Source organism: Barbus barbus, assembly GCF_936440315.1.
Source record: "Barbus barbus genome assembly, chromosome: 16".
NCBI classification, from domain to species: Eukaryota; Metazoa; Chordata; class Actinopteri; order Cypriniformes; family Cyprinidae; genus Barbus; species Barbus barbus.
Genome location: NC_136744.1, coordinates 1,791,416 through 1,817,292, shown reverse-complemented (window position 1 = coordinate 1,817,292; position 25,877 = coordinate 1,791,416). Strand labels below are relative to the sequence as shown.

The following is a 25,877-nucleotide window of genomic DNA, read 5'->3' as shown; positions in this document are numbered from 1 at the left end:
AGTTTGCATGACGCACTTCCGCAAACTTGGAGCGGAAGTTGTGTTGTTGTTGTGGGGGTTGATCCCTGCCGGCTCGAGTTATTTAGGATGCTCGGCTCGCTCTGTTTGTGTTTATATCTGTCTGAAGCGGCGGGCTGAATGGCGTAGTCAGACGCGGTGGTTTTCAGTCGCATGTCGGTGTTATTTGAGGGTTTGGGCCGGGATGGACTCGCTCTTTGGGACCGCGCTAAAGTCCGGAGCTGCCGGCAGAAAAACCGCCAAAAACGGCAGCAAAAAGTGCAAACACCGCTCAGCCCGATATCCCAAAACAAGCAATAATCCGCCTTATCTACCTCCAGAGGTGAGTTTGCTCTGGTTGAGCTGAGCTCAAACACATCTGTCTGTTTTACAGCGAGCTGTCCACTCCGCTTCCGGTTACTGCTTTTATTATATATTTATATTTCCTCCTGGCAAGACTAACTTATATGTTTGTATATCTCCGGGCTTCTGAGCATTGCGTGATGAATCTTCATAACATACATAGATGAAGCTGTAAAGTATACATTGCATTGTATAATGTCAATATACCAATCTCTTGAAGGAATGAAGATGTTAGGGTCATTACTGTAAAGTGTGCTAATAATAAAACAGGTGGAACATGATAATTAGCCTCTCTAGAAGCTCAAAACTAGCGTTGTAAACATTATAATCAACACGAACTGAATAATGTGAAATGCAGCATAAAACATCTTTGATAGCATAAAAACATGCTTTTTAAATCAAATATAAAGAAATGTAACACACAAAAATTTTGGAAATGCACCTTTCCCTATAAATAGTCATATTATTTACTTATAAAATATAGCCCATATTTACAGTATTTTACAGTAGAACTTCATGTCTTTTAAAATATATTATAATTAAAACATATATATATAATAGAATTTTTGTATTGTTGTGGCATATACATTTTAAAGAAAATATATTCCACAAAACCTGTCCTATTAATTTGAGCTTATAAAACTTCTTGATAATTGCGTAAGAATTGTGCTGTCAAACGAACTCTAATCGCATCCAAAAATAAATAAAATTGCTTACATAATATATGTGTGTGCATACTGTTTATATTTATTATGAATATATAAATACACACACATACTTTGTATTTTGCAAATATTTACATGTATATATTTATATTCATATAACTTGTATAAGTTATATGAATATAATTCTATATATATGCAGTGCCCTCCATAAGTATTGTAACAGTAAAGACAAAATTGCTCTGTTGGCTGTGGAGTCAAGACATTTGCAAATATGATTAAAAGATGAATATGAGACAAAACTACAGAATGTCACATTTTATTATTAGCCGTTTCAACACATATATGTTTTACAAAATAAAAAGAACAGCACTTTGAGAGTTCATCCACTCATTGATGTGAGCATAAGTATTGGGACAGTTGAACATAAGGCAGATATAAAAGATTAAAAGCTATTATTTAGTTGCAGATCCCTTGCTCACAATCACAGCAGTGAGTCTGTGACCCATAGACATCACCAGACTCTTGCTCTCATCCTTTGAAATACTTTTCTCAGCCTTTAATGCAGCCAATTCCAATTATTGCTTGTTTTGGGGAGTTTCTGCCTTTACTCTCCTCTTCAGCTGCTGAAATTCATGTTCAATCTGATTTAAATCTGGAGATTGACTTGGGCAATCTAAGACTTTCCATTTCTTTGCTCTTATAAATTCCTTGAGTGAACTGGCAGGGTGTTTTGGGTCATTGTCCTGATGCAATATGAAGCACTTCCCAATGAATCTGATTTTCTTGAATATTGGTAGGCAAGATGGTTTTGAACCCTTCCAAATTCATTCTGCTACTGTCATCATACATTAAGTCATCAGTAAAGTTGAGAGGGCCTGTTCCAGAGACAGCCATGCATGCCCATGCCATGACACCACCTCCACCATGCTTTACAGATGAGGCTGTATGCTTGGGATCATTGCAGTTCCCTTTTTTCTCCACATTTTTGCTTTCCCATCACTTTGATAACCCCAGCTTTCTGGAAGTTGTTGGTGATTTTACAGACACGTCTTTTAGGGTTCATTTTCACAGCTTTTATGATTTGTCTGTCATCAACTACTGTTGTTTTCTCAGCCGATCAGGTCGTTGTTGGTTGCTGGTGGTTTCCAAACTCTTGATTTCTCCATGTCCTTTGTTTTTGCTAGAGCTCTAACTGACTTCCTCTTTTCTTTTAGCATCCAAATTGCTTGCTTTTCTCTCAAAGTCAGCTCCCTCATCTTCATCCTGGTTTGTGTGTCTCATCATCGAATGCAAGATTCAGAATACAGAAGTAATAAAACTGATACGACACATTCCCTGCTTTTAATATCTGAAGAATTAATGCAACAGGACACAGCTGATCACTTAGAAAGGCCTGTGAGGCAACTGTCCCAATACTTATGCTCACATCAGATAGAGGGATGAACTCTAAAAGTGCTGATCTTCTTAGCTGCTAAAACATCTGTGTGTTGAATCACCCAATAATAAAATGTGACATTCTGTAGTTTTGTCTCATATTCATATTTTAATCATATTTGTAAATGTCGTGACTCCACAGACAACAGAGCAATTTTGTCTTTACTGTTCCAATACTTTTGGAGGGCACTGTATTTAATATATGTGACCCTGGACCACAAAACCAGTCCGGGTCAATTTTTCAAAATTGAGATTTATAAATAATCTGAAAGCTGGATAAATAAGCTTTCCGTTGATGTATGATTTGTTAGGACACTATTTAGCTGAGATACAACTATTTGAAAATCTACAATCTGAGGGTGCAAAAAAAAAAAGAAATCATCTAAATATTGAGAAAATCACCTTTAAAGTTGTCCAAATGAAGTTCTTAGCAATACATATTACTAATCATAAATTAAGTTTCGATATATTTACTGTAGGAAGTTTACAAGATATCTATATGGAACATGAGTTTTACTTTATATCCTAATGATTTTTGGCATAAAAGAAATAATCTATCATTTTGACCCATACAATGTATTGTTGGCTATTGCTACAAATATACTCCAGCGACTAAAGACTGCTTCTGTGCTCCAGGGTCACATATAAATGTAACATATTTTCTTAAATATACACACACATGTTTGTTCATTTATATTCATAATAAATGTAACACAGTACACAATATGTAAACGAAAACGTTTATTTATATGCGATTAATCGTTTGGCAGCACTAAAAATTGGATTACAGCATATTACACTGCAGAATATTTGAGAGAATTCATGGTTTTCACTTTTTGTTTGGCTGGCAATAAAGGAGAGCTTCAGTAGAAAGAAAAAACAAGACGTGGACATCAAACGATCAATAAAGATGAGAGAGAAGGAGTGTAATGAGAGGTTGGGCCGTTTCATGAATCATTATTGTGTCCGTGTTGTTTTACTGCATCATCATAGTGAAGTGCCTGTAATGTGACGCTGACACACTGCAACAGCTGTTTGTGAACTGATGAATGCTGATTCAGTGCTGTTTCTTTTACACTAGTAGAGTCAGTCAGATGATTGATTACTGTAGTCGTTAGTGGGACTTGTTGAACTAGATTGTTAGAATTTTCATAAAAGCAAATTAATTCTATCTAGGGTTGTTCAATGTTCAACACCACGTTTTTGCTTGTTTTCCTTCATTTTGTCTGTACTTAAATTGTGACTTGTTTACATTGGCAATAGCAAAGCTTGCTTCAACTTACCTGACATGCAGTTGAAATGTGATTTAATGCAGTGTGTCTGATCTCAAACGACGGTTAAAGTAGTAAGATGCGTATAGTAAGAGGCTATTCAGATCTGTTGACTTTGTTAGCGGTGTCAGCGCGGCTCTTTCTCTTCTTTGTGCTTTTGAATCCTGACCTGTGACTTTGAGCTCGGTTCAGCATTAACTCTGTCCTGTCTTTTGTTTCAGGCTGAAGAGGGAAACATTGAGTACAAGGTAAACTCTCCGCACGCTAACATCTGCACAGATATTCACCAAATATATCACCGAACTCTACAGAGCGCCTCAGATTTGGACATTAATGTTTGTTGAAAGAATACATAATGTTTTGCATTGCTTTTATTCATGCATAGTTACCCACAATGCACTGTAAGTAGCTAGCAGTCTGAGCGTCTCCTGTGTAAATGCATGCATCAGTAGATTAGCTTTTTATACACTACAGCTGCCGCCGGCAAACAAAACCGTGCTGACGCTCCCATCATTACTGCCCAAATCTCAGCTAAACATGCTCATTTCTGCATTCAGCCGGACTGTTGTTGTTATTGTTGTGTGTGTGTTTTAGCTGAAGCTGGTGAACCCCACGCAGTACCGCTTCGAGCACCTGGCCACGCAGATGAAGTGGCGCCTGCAGGAGGGCCGCGGGGAGGCCGTGTATCAGATCGGCGTGGAGGACAACGGGCTGCTGGTGGGCCTGATGGAGGAGGACATGAAAGCCTCTCTCAAAACACTGCGCAGGATGGCTGAGAAGTACGAACACACACAGACACCGGCCTCAGCTTTACACGCTCATCTAAACTCATCTTGTCTCATAGTTATATCAAATCAAATATCACAGGAGTATGCATAGGTCATACTCACCTCAAAACAGTAACGAGAAAGCTCTCATGCAATCATAATAATATACTTGTAAAATGTGTGTTCATATTGGTAGTATTACTTGTGCTGTTTTTTTGTACTTTCTGATACATATATATATATTTTAAAATTTCAAAGAGATTGAAATATGAATTAACTTGTGAAAATAATAGTGCACTTCATTCTATTAATTGTGCACTAGTAGCATACGTAAAATCTTAAAAGTAAAAAAACCCCTCCTGCAGAAAATATTAATGAAATAAAAGGTCACTTTGTGACTGTCTTAACACACTTAATACACATTTAAAAAGTGCACTTGACACAAATATCAATATTTTTCTATATAAAGTACATTTTAAGGCTTTGTTTGAATCATCTTTTGTTCTTCTTTAAAGAAGTACACTTGTGTTGACTAACGTAAAAACGCATGTAAAGTACTTACTATAGTTAAAATTAATATTATGTTATTTTTCATTGAAATTAATATATTTTAAATGTACTAAATTGCAAATTCATCATTACAAATATATTTAAATACACAATATGCTTGTTTCAATAGAATTATATTAAAGTATATTATCATAAATGCCTGTCAGTACTTTCAGCAGTACTTTAACCATATTTCAAATATACATGAAATTATATAAAAGATGTACTTAAGTGTGTCAAAAAAGCACTCAAGTTCAGCTAATTGCATTTGATATGCATTTAATTGCATTTAAGTGTCAGAAAACGTTATATTCAGTTTTCACTGAAGTATATTCTTTTAAAGTGTATTATTTCAGTCATTAGCACTCTTAAGTATGCTAAAGGTGTGCTTGTTGTCACGAGAAGGGCTGCTGTGTTCTTGGCCGGTCTGGTGAGGGTGACGGCCACAGTGTTGTGTGTGTGTGTGTGTGTTCAGGGTGGGTGCAGACATCACAGTTCTCAGAGAGAGGGAGGTGGATTACGACTCGGACGAGCCTCACAGAATCGCTGAGGTGCTGGTCAGGAAAGTACCAGATGATCAGCAGGTAATCGTCTGGTGTTTGTGTCATGTTCATCTGATGTGTTTGATGCTCTCAGGCCTGTGTTAATGGCATTATGTGACGCTTCTGCAGTTCTTGGACCTGCGGGTAGCGGTGCTGGGTAACGTGGACTCAGGGAAGTCCACTCTGCTTGGTGTACTCACACAAGGAGAGTTGGACAACGGGAGAGGGAGAGCGCGACTCAACCTCTTCAGACACCTTCATGAAATCCAGACCGGACGGACCTCCAGTATCAGCATTGAGATCCTGGGCTTCGACAGCAAAGGAGAGGTGAGAACTGCTGCACTGTGTGCCTCAGACCAGCGCAGCCGCAGACTGACTGAAGAGCATCACAGATCACTTTATTTCTGTGATAGGATGTCAAGTTTAATTGTTGCTTGGCAGCTGTAAACAAACGAAGCTCAAAATGTGCCTAAACCCGTTATATAACAAGTTCTGGCTTGCCTGGACTTGTTTGGGATGTGTCCCAATTTGTGTTTTTGCAGTATTCTTTTACTAATAACTGCCCACTAATAGCCACACAAATATATTTACTGTTGCATCATGGTTTACACATTTCTACTGTTACGTACTGCCCAGCCGTAACGTCATCCTAAAGGTGTATTATGGATTATCATAGAGCTGCACAATAAATCGCATTTTAATCGCGATCACGATTTCTGCGTCTCTCGATTTAATAATCATAATCCTCTGCGATATTTGCCTGCTGGTTACTTATCCTGACAACATTTCATTTTACTTTGACATTTGTGTTATTCGGCATTGGTACCAAGCCTCCACAAGAGTTCACAGTTGCGGTTGCCAGATATCAAGGGTTCAAATCCCTCAATCGGAGCGGTTTTCATAAATCAATACATTTTTTTGCAAATTGGTTTACTTATTCTTCCCAACCTGGTAACCATGCACACACACACACACACACACACACACACACTCACTCTACATTATGGAAAAAGCACTCATGAGCTGAAAATACCTGTAAAACATGCAAGCTGGAATATAAAATAATACATGTAATACAGGCAGTATGTTTTCTGTCATGCAGTTGTTTACTAAATCTGCAGGCAAACCATGCGAGTTGACCATCTCTTAATTTGTGCTAATGTGAAATTGCAATAATTCTGATTAAATGTTAGATTTTTAACCATTTTCATGCAGCTCTAGATTATCCTCAGCATTAAAGATGAACTTTGCATGTGTATGTTGATTTGCATCAGTGTCTGTTCTTATCTAGGTGGTGAACTACAGCGAGTCTCGAACAGCAGAAGAAATCTGCGAGAGTGCCTCAAAAATGATCACCTTCATAGACCTGGCAGGCCACCACAAGTATCTCAAGACCACCATCTTTGGCTTAACCAGCTACTGTCCAGACTTTGCCATGCTCGTGGTCAGCGCCAACACCGGCATCGGTAAGCATTTACAGCACGGCTGACGTTGTGCCATCAGGCTGCTGTTTGCTTGAACGTGTTTACCGGTGAAGCACGGTCTGATAAATGTCAAATAACGCAGGGCGGGTGACACAAATAGACCTCATAATGTTTGGACATGTCAATCCATTTTTGGCATGGAGTGATAAATCAGCTGTTCTCCTGGATACTCAGTAATCTTAGCATATGATCTTATGTAATGCAGAGCGTCACTCTTAAGTGTCGCCCCCATTCCTTCTGTCTTCCATGCCCCAGAATACCTCAGGACTGCTCTGGTCCTGGACCAAAGTGGGTCTTGAATGAAAGTCTAGGGAAACTTGAAACGTGGCAGTCTAGTTGTGACTGCAGACCACAGGTCCGCCCATCCACAGCCTGTAATTTACTCCTATCCTGGTTTAATATGAAGCTGTAAGCAAGCCATTTGTAGGTTAATTACCCTTGAAGGAACATATCACCTAAAAAATGTGCTCACCCTCAGGCCATTCAAGATTAGAATGAGTTTGTTTCTTTATATTTGGAGAAATGTAGCATTGCATCACTGTCTCAGCAGTGGATGCTCTGCATTGAATGGGTCTAAACAGCTGATAAAAGCATCACAATAATCCACAAGTGATCCTCACCACTCCAGTTCATCGGTTAACATCTAGAGAAGACAAAAGCTGTGCGTTTGAAACAAATCAATCACCTAAACTCTGTTAATTCTGTGTTAAATCTCAAATATCTTCAGTTTGGCTGTGATTAGTCCCTTGGAGCAATTTCATGTGCAGTGTGGACAGAAACGTGATGTAAAGCATTTATCCTGCTGCCATTAACCGTATAATAACCATAACCTGCAGACTTGTTCGTTTTTATGAGTGATAGTTTGCAAATTTCTTGCTAAAAATCTTGCTAGATTGTGTACAGGAGGTGTGCCTCCTGGTCCTGGAACAACATATGCTGACATACCACTATGTTGTTTTGGTTTTGGGAAGTAGTGTCAGAAATAGGAGCTGATATTTGGGCGAGCGGGTCATGCATGTCTTTGAAGGAGAACACGATGCCCTGTCTGCAACGCTACACCAGCGCGCTTAAATTATGCAAGAGCAGACGGAGGCGGTGGTGTACAGTATCTGCTGCACCTCTCTGAGTTTGACTTTCCATAAGCAAATCCATGCAAGCACAGGCACATCCAGTTTTCCAATCATTAACCGGCTGGACTTTGGACAGATTTTACTGGCCTGCCACAAAGGCAACTGGATGTGACCTGCTGTTATTTCCATGCTCTGGACTGTGTGAATCAGCTGGGAGTTTGAGGAAGGCATTTCAGTGACGCTCAATGCCTTTGGCTGTCAGATGACCTGCTAAAGCTTATCACACGCCTACATAAGTCACATTCTGATAAGGGTTTCGCCGGCCGTAGCCATCAGCTGGAAGCAAACAGAACCACTCCCTCACTGACTTTGAGTCCATCACAAACCAACACCGCTGATTGAGCTGATGCTGTGTCGTGTGCAGTCAGGCTGATCAGACAAACATTTTCTGTTCAGAACTGCACACTATGGATGCAATCCTTATCTGTGAAGCTATTATCTCAGATATGAGTGTTTCACTTTCACTGTATCGCTGGGATTCCTGGCTCAGTGAAGGATGATTAATTACACTTAGATGTTTTGTCGTTTGTATAAAGGTGTAAATTCTAAAACAGAATTAAAATATTGGTAGCATTTGATTTTACAGTACATGCACTTAACAGTGTACTTAAAGTACTGAGGAATAGAAGGCAACTAGGAGTAGGTTCAGGCGGGTAATACATAGATATTACCTAGTAATAGCAATAGTAAGTAGTCAAGTCTCCTTTATTTCTATAGCACTTAATTAGGGCTGTAGCTATCGATTATTTTAGTAACCGAGTATTCTGCCAATCATTCCATCGATTAATCGAATAAGAAGTCATTTTTCTATATTAAAGAGCAATACTTGATATACAAGAGCAAATAAGATTGATCTCTTAAAATAAAAAACTAATTTGTTTCCTTTTTAGAAAAATAAATATTTTTAATGCTGAAACTGCATGCATTAATAACCGTTAAAACTAAACCCATTTAATGCATTTAATTGCCAAATTACATTCAAAATGCAAATACAAATATCAATAAAAATATAAATAAATAAAAATCCAAAAATAAATTTCACATTATTTAAAAAAAGTTCAACATTACAACCTAAAATTAAGGCATAAATCAAGAAATACAAAAATCAACTTCACATTACTTTAAAAAATGTAAACCGTACAAACTAAAACTATGGCATAAATCAAGAGAATAGTAATAAAAATAATAATACCTAAACATTGCATTTATGTCGTGCAACTTAACTTTCAAGTTTCAGTCTAACTAAAGCTCAAGCATGACCTAAGCACTGTCTCCTTGGAAGGCTTTGTGGATTTTGTAATGGGCAAAAATCAGTGGACAGGAAGGTAACTTGGAACAAGACTCCTCCATACACAATTTCTAAACACATTTTTCTGCAACATGAAATTAGAGTTATTTGCTGAATAAACCCTCTTAAATGTCTCTCTACGTATTGGCGTGTGTGTGTGTGTAAATCTTGTTTTTGATATCGTTCATATTCTGTGTACTGTCAGTTCACAGCAGTGATAGAAATTAATCTGTTCCAATAAGTTTAAATTGATTTTTACATTTTATGGGCATTTTATACCTTTTATATAAAGTGTTTTTTTTTCTAAAAGTGTGCATCACCTTTTGAGTTAAATGCTTACAATTAATCAGTCAATTAGGATAATAAGACAGTTGAGCTGTTACATCAGAATCAACTAAATTCATCTTTGCAATGCAGAGGGGAAACAGAAGCTGCATCTGAAGAGGCATTTAGATGTAGGCCTATTTACACACTATTTAATTCAAGACCTGTGGCTCTAACGTCTGTGGTCATGAAGTCATTTGAAAAACTGGTTTTGGCTTATCTGAAGGACATCACTGGACCCCCTGCAGTTTGCCTACTGAGCAAACAGGTCTGTGGATGATGCAGTCAACATGGGACTGCATTACATCTTGCAACACCTGGACAGACCAGGGACTTATGTGCAGTGTTGCCAACTTAGCGACTTTGTCGCTAGATTTAGCGACTTTTCAGACCCCCCTAGCGACTTTTTTCCCAAAAAGCGACTAGCGACAAATCTAGCGACTTCTTTGACAAACCTTAGCGAGTCTCTGTGATCGCTGGTACTGCCGCAACGGCGCGAGGTCAGCGCGCACAAAACCTCTTTCTCTGTTCAGTGAGCGGCTGAGAGGAGCAGCGCGTTCAGTTCAAATAGATATTATGTTGCTTCTCTAATTTTACATGCAAATATACGTGTTGACGTCATGAATATGGTAATTAGCGCATGACGTCATCTGGCGACATTTAGCGACTTTTCAAACTGGGTTTAGCTACTTTCCATCGAAAAAGTTGGCAACATTGCTTATGTGAGGATCCTGTTTGTGGATTTCAGCTCGGCCTTTAACACTATCATTCCAGACCTCCTCCTGCCCAAGCTAACTCAGCTCTCCGTCCACACCTCCGTCTGTCAGTGGATCACCAGCTTCCTGACAGACAGGCAGCAGCTACTGAGGCTGGGAAAATAGACATCCAGCACCCGCACCATTAGCACTTGAGCTCCTCAGGGCTGCGTTCTCTCCCCACTGCTCTTCTCCCTCTACACCAATGACTGCACCTGTAAAGACACCTCTGTCAAGCTCCTGAAGTTTGCAGATGACACCACACCAAGATGGAGACGAGTCTGCCTACAGACAGGAGGATAAAGAGCTGGATGTCTGGTTCAGTCTTAACAACCTGGGGCTCAACACGCTCAAAACTGTGGAGATGATCATAGACTTCAGGAGAAACCCCCCTGCTCTCCCCCCACTCACCATCATGAACAGCACTGTAACAACAGTGGAGTCATTCAGGATCCTGGGCACCACCATCTCCCAAGACCTGAAGTTGGACATTCACACAGACTCTATTGTCAGAAAGGCCCAGCAGAGGTTGTACTTCCTTCGCCAGCTGAGGAAGTTCAACCTGCCACAGGACTTACTGAAACAGTTCTACTCTGCCATCATTGAATCCATCCTCTGCACCTCAATAACTGTCTGGTTCAGCTCAGCTATCAAATCTGACCTCAGAAGACTACGGAGGGTAGTCCGGACTGCTGAGCGAATCATTGGTACAACCCTCCTCACTCTCCAAGAACTGTACTTATCCAGAGTGAGCAAAAGGGCTGTTAAAAAATCACTCTGTACCCCTCACATCCAGCACACTCCCTCTTTGAACTGTTACCGTCTGGTCGACGCTACAGAGCTCTGAGAACCAGAACGACCAGACACAGGAACAGTTTCTTCCCATCTCATCTCATGAACACTTGAACTCTTAACAAGAAACATGAAACACACAACACTATCATACGTTTTACTTTTATTTTTTTATTTAACACATACTTATTACATTTCAAATTTGCACCTAACATACCTGTACATACTAAATTGTCTATTTTGTATATTGTGTTTGTGCTATTTTGCGCATTGTCCATTTTGTATATTTGTACATTTTTTTTATTATCTGTGTCCTGTCCTCTCGCTGTCATTCTGTCGCGCTGTGGAGCTTCTGTCACCAAAACAAATTCCTCAAATGTGCAAACATACGTGGCAATAAAGCTCATTCTGATTCTGAAGATACTTTAAATGTGAATTTAAAACTGCTAGTAGGTGGCAGCAAGTCACTGTTAATAAGTGAGTCATTGCGACTGAACCGAATCATTTAAATGGTTGATTCATTCAGGAACGAAACATTAAAACGTAAGTCTCTTAAAGGGGTGGTTGACTTTTTTTTTTTTTTTTTTTTTTTTTTTTTTTCTAGGCTTGATTGTGTTTATGGGGTGCAGTCTAACATGTGTTCATGCTTCGTTTTTTTTAAAAACGCATTATTTTTCACATAATTTACCTTTTATTCTGCACATTTCTGTCCCTTCTCCTTTGAACGAACTGATGATTTCCTGGTTTTATGAAGCCTCTTCCTCAGAAATACGCAATGGGCTCAGCTTTGTTAGCTGGCTCAGGGTGCTGTGATTCGCTAAATTGCCTCTAGTGTGCGTCTAAATGTCACACTCCTCAGCTCAACGGCATGTGCTCCAGTTGTATTGTAAACAATGGCGTCGTCAATATTGCTTATCAATTTGAGCCCGAATGAGACGCAGAGGATATTAATGAAGAGGATAGCGCAGAACCTGTGCAAGCACGGCTCTTAATGGTATGTTTGTTTGTTGTTGTCTTATACATTTAGATACACTGTTGTTTGTAAATGCTACTGCTTTTGTTAGCTTTTAATATACGGTTTTATTCTGATTAAAGCTTTAATACAGCACAGCAACTGCATGCGCATCCATGTATAACGCTTCTCATAGTTATGTGAAAATAAGTGAATAATTGGAACAGTTTGTTGGAGCTAATCTGACGATCTGAATGAGAGAGAGAGAGAGAGAGAGAGAGAGAGAGAGAGAGATGTAGAGCGTATGCAGAACAGGGAGACGCAAGCAACAGTACAGAACAGAACCGCTGTTTCAGAAAACTGATTTTGAAACTTGTGAATCCATCAGAATCGTTAGAAGACAGAATCACGATTCATATATGAATCGATTTTTACGTGCACCCCTTGTTTTCTCTTCCTCTTCTCTAAAGCAGCCATGGCCTCGCCCCCGGCTTCATTGCGTGTTCCCGGGGGCGGGGTTTATCTGGGTCCATGATGTATCGGACCCGGGAAGTAACTCGTCCTAGCGACCAGTCATTTTTGTAGGCATTAAACTGCCATAATTTTAAAAGACGATATCTCCGTTTGCATTGAACTTTCAGCGCTGTAATTTTGCAGATATTGTTTATGCTCAAACAAAATTCCATTCCAACGTTAAAAAAGTGAAATCGCAATCAACCACCCCTTTAATATTAACTTGTTGTTTACTAAACTGTTGCATAAAATCAGTATCACATTTGTAATCATGCTGATTTTTAGAGGTGAAAACTGGCACTCTTCGTGTGATATTGACTAACTTTCTTTCTGTGGTATTTTTATGCATAACTCTATGGGGAGTGTGCGTGTGTGTGTCACAAAGAGAGAATAAGACAATCAACCTGAATGGCGCTTAATCTTTCACAAAACATAGCTAGCTTAGGGACATCATAACTAGCCACCATAGAGATTTACGGTCTTAAATATCCCTGCTTCTCAGATCGGCTTTAGACATCGCTAGTTTGTTCTGTTTACGTACTTTTCAGGGTCGGGGAAATTTGGAATTAATCAAACCACAGTACAAATGAATAAATAAATAAAACTGGCTTGAAAAAAGATATTGGTGATCCACAGAAGTTTGTACAGGAAACACCATTTTAAAACTAGGCATCATGTACTTGCCGAGTTTGTAAACAGTTATCATATACCATATATCATATGATTGAAGCAGTGGGCAGAGCGGTCAGCTCTGAGACTGAGACTATTAACCGCAATATGGAGTCTATCACGGAGAAGCTTTCGGATTTGAAAAGAAAAATTTATGGATTTGGAGACCAGAATGGACAAAGAGAGACTAAACAATCTTATCTTCTTTCGGCGCTCTCAAAACAGCACGGCCTCGGACAAGTTCGTGTTGGGAAACAACCCGGGAAGAGCACTGCAGTGTGACGCTCTTGCATTCCTTCTTCCCTTCCACAGACACCTGCGGATTGTTGACTCTGTCTGGGTCCTGATCAAGGCTGTCTCCATAGCAACGTGATTGTGTCGCTATCACATTCTGCGGACTGAGACAACTTGATTTGTATGCCAGCGTGGCGGCTCCACAGGCACATACACCGACAGATACGCACATACACAGATATGCATTCACCTCCTACCCCCGATCCCTCGCCTTCGCCGCTTTGTTCCACCAGCCTGACAAGCGTGTCCGACCGGCGCCGAGAATGGCTGCAGGACCGGATGGCTGCTTGCCGGAACTGGATTACTCCCCTGTTGCAGTCGTGTGACTATGTTGTTGATGTGCTTTTTGTTGCTGGGGTGTTTTTTCTGTTTTCACACTGTACTCTCATAAGAATATAGTCTGTGAATTGTTTTTTTTCTCCTCATATCAAGCTGTATCTCTTCCTATAATACCTACATTTCACTGCTGGTTATACTCTGTATGATTATGTATGTGACAAATAAAATTACTTACTTTACTAATAGATTGAGGATCACACCGAACACAACAAACTTGCACAGAAAGAGACACACAACTGAAAACAATGTTATATAATAAGAACCGGAGCAATTCCAATAGGGTCCTCACACCATTGGTGCTCGGGCCCTAAACATTGCCTCAAAATATCAAATATTGTCTGATTTTCTCTGACTGCATGGAATCATATTCTAAAGCAGGGCTGTCAAACTCAGTTCCTGGAGGGCCATAGCCCTGCAGGGTTTAGTTCCAACCCTAATTAAACACACCTGATCCAGCTAATCAGGTCCTTCAGGCTTGTTTGGAAACTAGGCCTGCGTCACAATGTGCATACTATCCATCCTAAATTCTATGTGATATTAGTAATTTTCAATACTATTTAGGGTAAACAGGGTGGATAGTATGCACATTGGGACGCAGGGTAGATGGTTTGTATGTTGGAACTAAACTCTGCAGGGCTACGGCCCTCTAGGAACGGAGTTTGACACCCCTGTTCTAAAGCAACACACACAAAAAAAAAAATTAACATTCTGGTCCGTGTGGATCATACACTGTGATTTTCTCTGCAGACTGGCTCTGACATTCAGAAACTACAACCCTCTACAATGCGAGTAAATTTCCTGCTATGCGATTTCCTGCAAAATATGTATTTTAATTAGCCAATAGCTAGTAAATTTTCAGATTTTACTCACCTGTGATTGAGTTAATGCAAAGAATAAATTTAGCGCAGATATAATTTCAAAGCCCGCTCAGTCCGCATTAAACACTGTTACTTGGCTGAGAGCACCCTCTGTCGTTTTCTCTCACACGCGCACTCAACATGAGAGAAAGAGAGAGGCTACACATGCTGTGTAAAGAGAATTGACGCACTAGATCGTGTTCTTCCTTTACTGTGGATGCAAAAAAGCGAAAATTTCAATGCGAACCCCAGCCAAGCACATCAAATGTGACAGAAAAGATTATGCCTTCTGAATCAAAAAGTGTATTGGAAAAGCGAAAGTTCCAGACTCAGTGGCTGTCAGATTTTGATGGGCTTTTGTATGACGAGGAGGAATATGGGATATGTAAGTACTGCAGTAGAAAACTGAGCTTAGCCGGTAAAACGAACTTTGTATCAGTTTCAAACGTGAAAATCTCACTGCGCAAACGACATGCATCTTGTCGTGATAGTGTAATGCTTCTTTAGAACTGATGCTACAAACCTGTTAAAAAGTGTACATTTTGATATCTTGAAGTTAAAGGGTTAGTTCACCCAAAAATGAAAATTAGCCTGTGTTTTAAACTCACCCTCAAGCCATCCTAGGTGTATATGACTTTCTTCTTTAAGACGAATCCAATCGGAGTTACATTAACAATTTGGGGTGGGAGAAAAAATCGATTCACCTAACTATCGGGGAAGTCGTGGCCTAATGGTTAGAGAGTCAGACTCGTAATCGAAAGGTTGCGGGTTCGAGTCCCCGGCCGGCAGGAATTGTAGGTGGGGGGAGTGAATGTCCAGCGCTCTCTCCACCCTCAATACCACGACTGAGGTGCCCTTGAGCAAGGCACCGAACCCCCAACTGCTCCCCGGGCGCTGCAGCATGGCTGCCCACTGCTCCGGGTGTGTGTGTGTTCACGGTGTGTGTGTGTGTGTGTGCATTTGTTCACTACTCACTGCTGTGTGTGTGCACTTGGATGGGTTAAACGCAGAGCACCAATTTCGAGTATGGGTCACCATACTTGACAATACGTCACGACTTTTTTACTTTACTATCGCGATTCTTTTTAAAACGATTTAAAAATCGATTGGTTTACCTCAGAATCCATTTTTATGTCATTATTTTATTTTTTCCCCAAGAGACGATAGGGAGAGGTTAGCGCTTTGTAATTCCAACAGAGGGCGAAATGTATAGGTGTGTGTTCGACTTGAAGCAGCACCGCGCAGACGATCAGTGAATGACATCAAAGCACCGCGAGAGCGATTCGAAAGCATGCGGAGCGTCTGCTCTCTGTAGCTCTCACGGTGCTTTGATGTCATTCACTGATCGTTCTGCGTGCGCGGGGCCGCTGCATTACATGACGTCATATACGCTCCAAGCCGGCGCGAGAAAGCAGAACCGTGACGGAGGCAGAGGATCAAACCTCTTCCAGAATTATTTCAGCACCTTCACGTTTTGAATCCCAACTGCCGGGAAAACATGACTAAACATGACTGGAGCGGTGTGCAAAGTAACAGCACTTTATTTCATTTCATAAAAGTATTTTTTCTGCTCACCTGACTATTATATTCATGTGCAAGTTCAGGGTTTTGGTAGTTTAAATATACACCGTGTATACTCCTGAAATAAAGTTCAGAAAGATGTGCTGCATTGTATATTATCAGTCATATTAACAAAAACAGTCTCTTTTAAGGGTATAATCAACTAGGGTAAACGTTCCTATTAAGCTCACTTCCATGTTTGAGATCAGATTATAAAAAGAAAAAATAATGTATTATCCTACTTGATGTCTTAACCAATTGATATGTCCACCTCCTGTAATGTGAAGTCAGTCAGATCATCACACGCTGAGATATGAGTCTCCATGTGTTCTCTCTGTCTGGCGGATGATTTAAAAGATGTCTAAAAACTTTCACCAAAAGAGGAACCCCTTAAATGTGTGGTTTTAGATGTTTAAGCCTTTATTTTGGGTAAGTTTAACTACTTTTTGTAAAATGAAGAGATTCATGTTCAGACTTTTGCATATTATAACCTAGAGCTTGGATGAGGGAAATAATTACATGAGATCCAGAAGATAGTTTTAGCAACAGAAGCTCCAGAACACAGTTAGCTGACTAGCTGGATAAGATTGTGTGCTACGCTAACATATTACTGGATTGTACTTTTACATCCATAATATTATAAATCTACAGTTTATTGCTGGTCTGTGGTTTTACAGTGCTGTAATATTGAAAGATTTCATATTATTTTAAGGTGAGCTTAAAGGGTGCACTACTGTGAAAATCACAGCTTCAGCGTGACATCAATAAGAAAAAGTATCATTTCATAGATATTGTTAATAATAGTTGTTCATAATAAAATATGTATGAACGTAATACATGACCTAGACTATTTATTTAGCACAAATCCTGTTAATTTAATAAATATTACATGAAATGTATTAAAAATGGTTGCTGCTCCAATTAATCTGTGTGCTCTCTTTAAGCTCTTCTACATTGAACATCTATATAAATACTTCATAAACAGACTTTAAATATTAACTGATGGTTGTCACTTTAAGTGAATTGGTTTTCTATGGATTCTGTGACTCAAATCTGCAGACTGGCTCTGATCTTTGGTAACTAGCATCATCTTCTCCAGACTGTACATCTGAGGAAAATCATGTGTATTCCAGCCTTAAGAGACTCCAGATAAGATTACATCCGTTTAACTTCACAATGAGGCTAGTTTCTTATTTAGCTGCATGTGGACTAGTCTAGATGTTGATTGTGTTTAGATGATACTTCATTATAATATATAACTGATCCACTTGAAGGCCTTGATGCTTGATTTTAGTGTTCTGCTTTTTCTGTGATTGACTGTGCTTCAAAAAATATATTCTTACAATTAATCTTCAAAAAATGTCCTTAAAATAAACAAGAATTGTTAATAAACATGATGGGAACAGCGCTGTGCTTAAAGAACACAGAAATGTACCCATTAAGCACAGCCAGACTTTTTGAATTTAGTGATGTATATCTTAATTGAAATGCTTTTGTCATTTAAAATAAAATTAAATATTTTTGTGTGAGAGATTAATATTTTATTTTAACATTACTTTTTGCACTGAAACCAATATCTTGTGCACTAAAAATGTCTCAGTGTAGATTTTGGTGAGCTTGATAGGTATGTTTACCCTATTTTTCATTGTCTAGTCTTTAATAAGCAAACAAAAATCACAATAAATTGTAATATTGAGTCGCAATAGTAACTAAGATGTTTTGTTTTTTTTATTATTGTGACAGTCTGTATATTAAGTGTATCATTCAACTTTTTCCCATGGTCTAGAGTTAAAAACAAAGAATAAAAATCGCAATACTTGTAGAATTGAAATTCTTAAAAGAATCGCAATACATATCGTATCGGCACCCAAGTATCGAATCAGGAGGTAGGTGTATCGTCCCATCCCTATTAAACATAGTCCTGGCTCATTGCAGTCAGCGGGTGTTTCTGTTACACTGTCCAAAACACGTCAAATAAAGCGTGCACATGGCGTGAATAAAGGCCTCCATGCGTTTTTGTAAAAATAATCATTAATAAATTACTCAAAATCTCCATATTTCAAACATAAACACTTCTCTCTCACTTCCGGTATCTGTCGTTTTTGTTTTGTTCTCTCTCTGTGCTCGTCACTTAATCACTCAACGCATACATCCTCCGTCATCCACCAGAACGACTTCCGCGTACCACAGTGAGATGAAGTGAGAGAGAGGTGTTTATTATGTTTGAAATATGGATATTTTTACAAAAACGCATGGATTTGCTACAGGAGGCCTTTATTCATCCCCCGGAGCCATGTGAGGCACATTATATTATGGATGCACGCACTTTTTTTGACGTGTTTTGGACTGTTGAACAGAAACACCTGCCCACTGCAATGATAGAGCTTAGAAGAGCCAGGACAGTTTTTAATGTAACGCCGATTGGATTCGTCTGAAAGAAGAAAGTCATATACACTTAGGATGGCTTGAGGGTGAGTAAATAACAGGATCATTTTCATTTTTAGGTGAACTAACCCTTTAATTTTCACTGATTCCTTTAAAGTTTTGTGTGTGTGTGTGTGTGTGTGTGTGTCCAGTGTACCATCTGAGCTTGAGATTAAAGTATGTAAACATGCAACACTGACCAGATCACAGTTTACGGCTGAAAACATGTGACCTGGTTGCTTGCTCTTTGGATGTTTTTTCTTCTCTTTGGTACGCCCCATTTCTCCATGTAAGATGCATACTCTCTCTGTTCTCTCAGCGGGGACGACGCGAGAGCACTTGGGTCTGGCCATGGCGCTGAAGGTGCCCATCTTCATTGTGGTGAGTAAGGTGGACCTGTGCACCAAAGGCACCGTGGAGCGCACCGTCCGACAGCTCGAGCGCATCCTCAAGCAGCCGGGCTGCAACAAAGTGCCCATGCTGGTGTCCTCCACTGACGACGCCGTCACTGCCGCCCAGAAGTTTGCACAGTCACCCAGGTACACCCACCCAGATGCAGAGTGATCAGAAGTTGTAGCCGTGATGTTTCTTAGGCTGCACGATAAACCGCAATGATATAGCAATCACAATTAGGCAAAAGCTGCGATATTAATGTGCGCATCTTGTCAGTGAAGCAGGTTCTGTGATCAGTAGTAAATCTCCATCCGAAGGCCAGAGAAACTCCAAATCCCTATAGCGTTAGCTGAATAAACAGAAGATTTAACTGCTTTCATTGATTCAACTTGACTAATAAACACAGGACTGAGACAATATATGGTTTATCTGAGTTCTCATTATAATTTTCATTATAATAAAGTATATAATAATGCAATGCCTTTATCACTGCTTAGAATACTATTAAATATGTTGCGTGCCTTATTCTGTGTAAGAAGCCACATCATCTCACAGAAGGATTTATTTCAAACACTGGACTGATGTTATGAAGCGAGTTTGGACTAAAACATGTTATTAAATGTGGTATTTTCAGATTGAGCAGCACTTACTACACAGAGCCGTAGTTCACTGAGAAGCTACTCAAACAGCACGGTTTCATAATATTGATGTATAATATCGATGATATCGTCTGCAATTATTAATGTGGTTTTGCGTAGCTTGTCAGTGAACTATGGCTCTGTGTAGTAAATACTGCTCCATCTGACAGCACGTGATGGAGATTTACTACTAATCACAGAACTGGCTTTACTGACAAGATGCGCTTGAATATTGCATGCGATTTTATGTGCAGCCCAAGTTTTCATGATTTTGGCTCTAAAGCGCTTCATCAGAATCTGTTGTCTTCCTTGTTCTCCTGCAGCATCACCCCTATCTTCACCCTGTCCAGCGTGACTGGGGAGAGTATGGATTTGCTGAAGGTCTTCTTTAATATTCTACCTCCCCTCAGCAACAGCAAAGAGCAGGAGGAGCTCATGCAGCAGCTCACCGAGTTTCAGGTACAGCTGTGCTCTTCATGCAAGGCCCTCATTAACGATCTTGAGTTGTTCTGAAAGGATTGGCATGAATGTGGATGTGAAAAGGTGTGGAGAAAAATAACAAATCAACAGATCAACGAAGTTGCTCTTTAACAGTATTCTAAACATGGTTGATTAAATATAAAATAACTTACATTTTAACCACTGCAGGCAGGTTAAAATTTCTCTCCTCTCCACACATATTCCTGTCATGAACATGGATAGGCAAAGATATTGGATTTTGCCAATATGCTGATATTTTTCAATATCAATATAATTTGATCCAATAGCCGTTCCTGATACCATGAAATTTTTCCTTTTGTTTGGAAACAACACTAAGTCTATCTTTTGCAGAGATTATAAATAGATTTTTGTTAATTTTGGTTAGTTTTGAGCAAAAACTTGCTTGTTAGAACTAAATGCACATGATTAAAGTTATTTTTATAATGACAGTACATTGAAAGCTTTGAAAATGTAATAAAATCAGTTATTGATGTAACCTTGACATTTTATTTGTATTATGTGCCGATCCAAAACAGTGAATCTAATCACCATGCAGGCAAACATTCAATTCAGGAATCATCTTATCTCTTTATGTGTCTTATCAGCAAGGCATCTTTGCGTAATTTGTCATATCAGAGTCAGACCTATAGCAATGTTTATATTTTAAGCCTTTAATGGCTGATTCCGATGACGTTCTGATAATACTGTGCATTCCTAAGGGCAAAGTATTTTCAGGACTCAAATAATAGCTGGAATTTACTAGAACGTAGTATTTTATTTCCATGTTTCTAACCCAGCACTATTGTGTTACTGATTATGAATGATTATCAACACAAATTGGGTAAAATCATCCCAGCGTCCTTACCAAATAAAGTCTTAAACCGGCATTTGGTTTGAAAAAATAATAGAAACAGCGTTTTTTATTTGTTGTCTCGTTCATGAGTTTGTGTGTTGTGATCCTGTAGGTTGATGTGATCTACACCGTGCCGGATGTGGGGACAGTGGTTGGTGGGACTCTTTACAGGTGCGTCGTCCTCTTTTTCCTCTTGTCTGTGGCGTCCAGTAAGATGGCATTAGTGTCTAATAGGGGTGTACAGGTACACAAAAACGACGCTTTGGCATGCACCTCGGTTTTAACGTCATGGTTCGGTTTCGGTACAGCAGGAGAAAACTAAACATAAAATAGTTTTTTTATTAAACAGTGGTTTTACTGAACAATTGCTCTTTCTTTAAATAAAATTCAATTATTAATTAATAGTAATATGTACTATTTATTTTTAACTATCAACACTCAACTTAAAAAGTTGTATGCAAACGTGAAGTGCACATATTGCAGTTTTTAAATTAACTTCTAAAATTATAAAATTTATGTTTGTTGTTGAAATATAATCATTTACACAGTTGCTGTCATAACTTGTTTCACAGCAGATTTATTTAAAAATACATTAAATAATTGAGACATCACTAACAGGTAAAGTAATATATATTGAGTAAATAGTCTTGCAAATGCTCTTCTCTAGACTTAATTTCTCTAGCGAACTAACGAGCGTTGACTGATGACTTGCCTGAGGAAAATTAAGCGCTACATGACATTTTGTTTTGACGTCTTTCCTCGGTTGAAACACTGATTGAGTGATGACATGAGGCATGAGATGTTCATTCGTGTTTATTTCGCATTAAATCTAGTAGTAAAGAGGATGGGATGATCACGCTGCCGTTAACTGAGGCGCCTATACAGCAATCTGTCGAGCCACATCAAAGAGCGTCAAAACAGCATTTGTTGCTTAAATTTCCCAAATAAATGCACATAATTTGAAAGATGAGACTTTTTTTTCTTATCAAAAGTAACAATATATGTATAAAACTGGAAGTTTCTACTGAAGTTCCACTCATGCAGTGGTTAAAACAATGCTGTATGTGATCGGTACACATGCGCACCGAATCCGAAAGAGCCGGACAGAATACGTGCACCGTTACACCTCTAGAGTCTAATGAATGTGTGTGTGTTCAGTGGGATCTGCCGCGAGGGAGAGCAGCTGGTGGTCGGACCCACCGACGACGGGAAGTTTCGTGAGCTGACGGTGTGCAGCATCCAGAGGAATCGCTCCGGGTGCAGGGTGCTGAGAGCCGGACAGGCCGCTACTCTGGCGCTGGGAGATTTCGACCGCTCACTATTGCGAAAGGTGAGCTTGTCTATCGGTGCCTACAGTGTAACGGCCATTGAAATGGACCAGGTTTTAAAATGAGCTGTTATACTAGGATCTTTGTTAATTGTCCATACAGAAAGAATTGTATAAATCGTATAAAGCCGATTGTTTTCTGGCAGGGAATGGTGATGGTCAGCCCAGAGATGAACCCCACTATCTGCTGGCGCTTCGAGGCTGAGATCGTTTTACTCTTCCACGCCAAAACTTTCCACAAGGGCTTCCAGGTGACGGTGCATGTGGGCAACGTTAGACAGACGGCCACGGTCGAGGCTCTGCAAGGAAAGGTGAGTCTTCTCCATCTGGCTGATTGATAGATGGCTGGATAAACACTTAATGTCTGTTCATCTGTTGGTCTGGATGGATTTGTGTATATTTCTGTGTCTGTATCTAGCCCGTTAGCTGTCTGTCTGTTGGTCTGTCCTGCTAGACAGAAGGTTATGTCCAAACTCTTCTGAAAAAAACAGTTGGTCCCAGTCATTTAATGAGTTAGGAAGTCATTTTTATGATATCTGGTGTATTTCATTTGGTCAGAGCAAGATGATGTACCTTTTCTACAGAAAATTCACTTTTTTTTATGTTATTCAATTTAACAAGGTGCTGGAAATGTACTAGGCCTAAATATGCTGTAGCAGTTGTTCCGCGGTATATTGTTTACTGTAAGAGAAAATAAATCATTTAATTCTTTTTAACAAATGAACCATTAATGCAGCCACTTGTTTTTGTTTTCTATTGCATCAGACGTGTTTTCTCACTCACTCGCCCCCAAATTGAAAACTCAGGGCTTAAAGAAAGTTCAGGGTTTCTCACGGGTAATTACGGCTTTGTGGTGACATTCATGTGTGCAATCTTTGCTGGATCTGTTCTTAAAGTGACAGCAGCCTAATAAACTTCTGTGTCCTTAATGTTAATCAAACAAAATCACTCACTGCTTTTGACCGAGTCGTTTTAGTAGCTTTAGTATGAATCACTGGTATGACCACTGGACTCTTTTAAGAAGCGTATCAACATCAACTACTGATTAACACACTCATTTTTTATTTATATGATCAGTCAGTAGGTTATTATGCCATGTATTACTTTGTCTTTGGAAGGCTTTTGTCTTTCAAATACATTAAAATGCACCAATTCATGAATTATTTTTATCATCTGATCATCTTTCACCTAAAATCATTTGTAGAAGTTTTTTAAATAAATATTTTAATAATTAAATATTTATATGTTCACGGTTCTCTGACGTTGGTTATGGTCACATGACATGCAGGTAAACAAATAAAATATAGAATTTTTAGTAAGTTTTATTTTGATTGATTTTAATTGAACATTTTTAGCTTTTCATTAAACTCACAAACAGTTGCTTCACAAACCCTGTTTGGGAAACTATATAATGTTTAATGCTAATAATGTCTAATTCATGCTGTTAACAACAACAAATGAAATCTCTTTGTATTGTTTTCCAATATGGTATTTCAATCAATGTGATTAAGCCAGATCAAAAATAATCTAAAAGCAATATGATTATATTACTTAAAATAGTGTAATTTAATGATTACATTACTAACTACAATTTTTGTCATGTAATTTGTAATCAGTAACGGATTACAATTTGTAAGTAATGTACTCAGCTCTGAGCTGACTGTACCGCCCCCAGACAGAAGCAAGATCAGTCTATCTGTCTGTCAGTGAAAGGTCCTGTGTCCATCTGTCTCCTGCAGGACGAGCTGCGCACCGGCGAGAAAGCAGTGGTGCGCTTCAAGTTCATCAAGCACCCCGAGTATCTGAAGGTGGGCGCCAAGCTGCTCTTCAGAGAGGGAGTCACCAAAGGCATCGGCCAGGTCACCAAACTACAGCCATCCAAACACAGCTCTTCTCATCACGCCCCAGACTCAGTGCTGTGAGGCTTGAACACTTCAGCGTTCAGACGCCACTGAATAACACACTCAGTCACTATTCACTCACCAAAGGACAGAGATTGTTTCAAGACATCAGATTTATCTGTAGGTGGTTGTGTTTTTATGAGCGATGTCAATGAAGAATCTCGTGGCAGCTACAGTCGTGAGTGAAGTCATCTCTCTGCTGTACCAAGCTGCCTCTCTGATGTCTTTTATTTATTTTAGCGTTTTCTAAGAGGTGTTTTACTCTCAAGCTTTACCAGCACAGGCTTTAGATCTCTGCTAGAAGTCACCAAGTGCTCCTGCGTTCCTTCTGACGCTTCAGAAGTCGATCTGCCTTGACCGGTCTCTGCCTGCACTCCAGTGCTTTAGTAGCTCAGGAAAGCATTATGTTCACACGTCACTGATTATGCAAAGCAGTCTTTATTCCTGCTCTCTGTCTCTCTGAACACTTGGTTTGGTGCTAAGACTTTTGATTGGTTGTTTGTAGATGTTTGTTAGCTAGCGCTGTCCTGTACCCATCGCATGCATGTTGGTCTCAGTACTGAATCACATATGAGGACACGTTCACGCTCAAGTTTCTACTGCATCACTGTTCTGTGTGCAATTTTAGAAGAAAAAATTGATTTGAACCAAAAAAAAAAAGTACATTTATATAGAATGTTATAGAGAATTCTGGATGTTGCAGTTACTTAGATTTGTAATCATTTCTACTCGATTGCATTGTTTTGAGTGACGTCTCATTTTACACCGAATGTCTCTTTTCTGGCTTTACATGCTAGATGTTTTTTTGAGATTTTTACAAATATTTTAGCCTTATTTTTTTGGTGAATTGGAATATTTATGCACAAATTTGTTTGTATATTGTGATGTACATAAATAAAAGTTTATTACAGTTTACGCCTGGCCTGACAGTGATTTGGTTATTTGAGCTGGTCTCTGATTGGCCGGTATCCTGACGGATGATGCAATCCAGCCACCTCAGAATTATTTCAATATGAGCAAAGAAGCCTGTGAAAATAAATGAGCTTTGTTTATTCTTTCGATCTTTCATTCACAAAAATGATTGACAAAAATCTAGCATTTCTTTGAAGTAAAAGAATTCAATGTGTGTGTGTGTGTGTGTGTGTGTGTGTGTGTGTGTGTGTGTGTGTGTGTGTAGTAAGGGTGGGCAGATTAATCCTGAAGTATTGATACTGATCAAAGCTCTCATAAAAATATCCATCCAAAAGTGTTTTTAACTAGTCATTTTATTTTCATCAGCAAGATCTTTTAGTAACACTTTCTATGAAGCCCATATT

At 39.2% G+C, this 25,877-nt stretch overlaps 1 protein-coding gene across 2 annotated transcripts; it reads left to right on the top strand.

Annotated features, from left to right (window-relative positions):
* LOC306882061 (GTP-binding protein 2-like) lies at positions 1 to 25,476 on the top strand. Of its 2 annotated transcripts, XM_079436506.1 has the most exons (13): positions 15 to 340; positions 3,316 to 3,395; positions 3,952 to 3,978; positions 4,325 to 4,509; positions 5,522 to 5,630; positions 5,718 to 5,915; positions 6,880 to 7,054; positions 19,289 to 19,508; positions 20,324 to 20,459; positions 21,446 to 21,504; positions 22,492 to 22,663; positions 22,807 to 22,971; positions 24,400 to 25,476. In XM_079436506.1, exons 4-13 carry the CDS (start codon positions 4,376 to 4,378, stop codon positions 24,580 to 24,582), a joined length of 1,551 nt encoding a protein of 516 aa, XP_079292632.1. In that variant the 5' UTR covers positions 15 to 340; positions 3,316 to 3,395; positions 3,952 to 3,978; positions 4,325 to 4,375; the 3' UTR covers positions 24,583 to 25,476. The 2 variants fall into 2 exon arrangements, with proteins under 2 accessions (XP_079292631.1, XP_079292632.1); XM_079436505.1 differs by lacking the exon at positions 3,316 to 3,395 and having other exon boundaries at positions 1 to 340.
* The last annotated feature ends 401 nt before the right edge of the window (positions 25,477 to 25,877 follow it).

What these genes read in the sequence shown, in the direction of transcription:
- LOC306882061 (XM_079436505.1), top strand. Translation starts at nt 8, where the DNA reads ATGACGCACTTCCGCAAACTTGGAGCGGAAGTTGTGTTGTTGTTGTGG. An exon ending in CTGCGCAGGATGGCTGAGAA is followed by an intron (nt 4,510 to 5,521) that starts GTACGAACACAC and finishes GTGTGTGTTCAG; the next exon opens with GGTGGGTGCAGACATCACAG. An exon ending in GTTGGTGGGACTCTTTACAG is followed by an intron (nt 21,505 to 22,491) that starts GTGCGTCGTCCT and finishes GTGTGTGTTCAG; the next exon opens with TGGGATCTGCCGCGAGGGAG.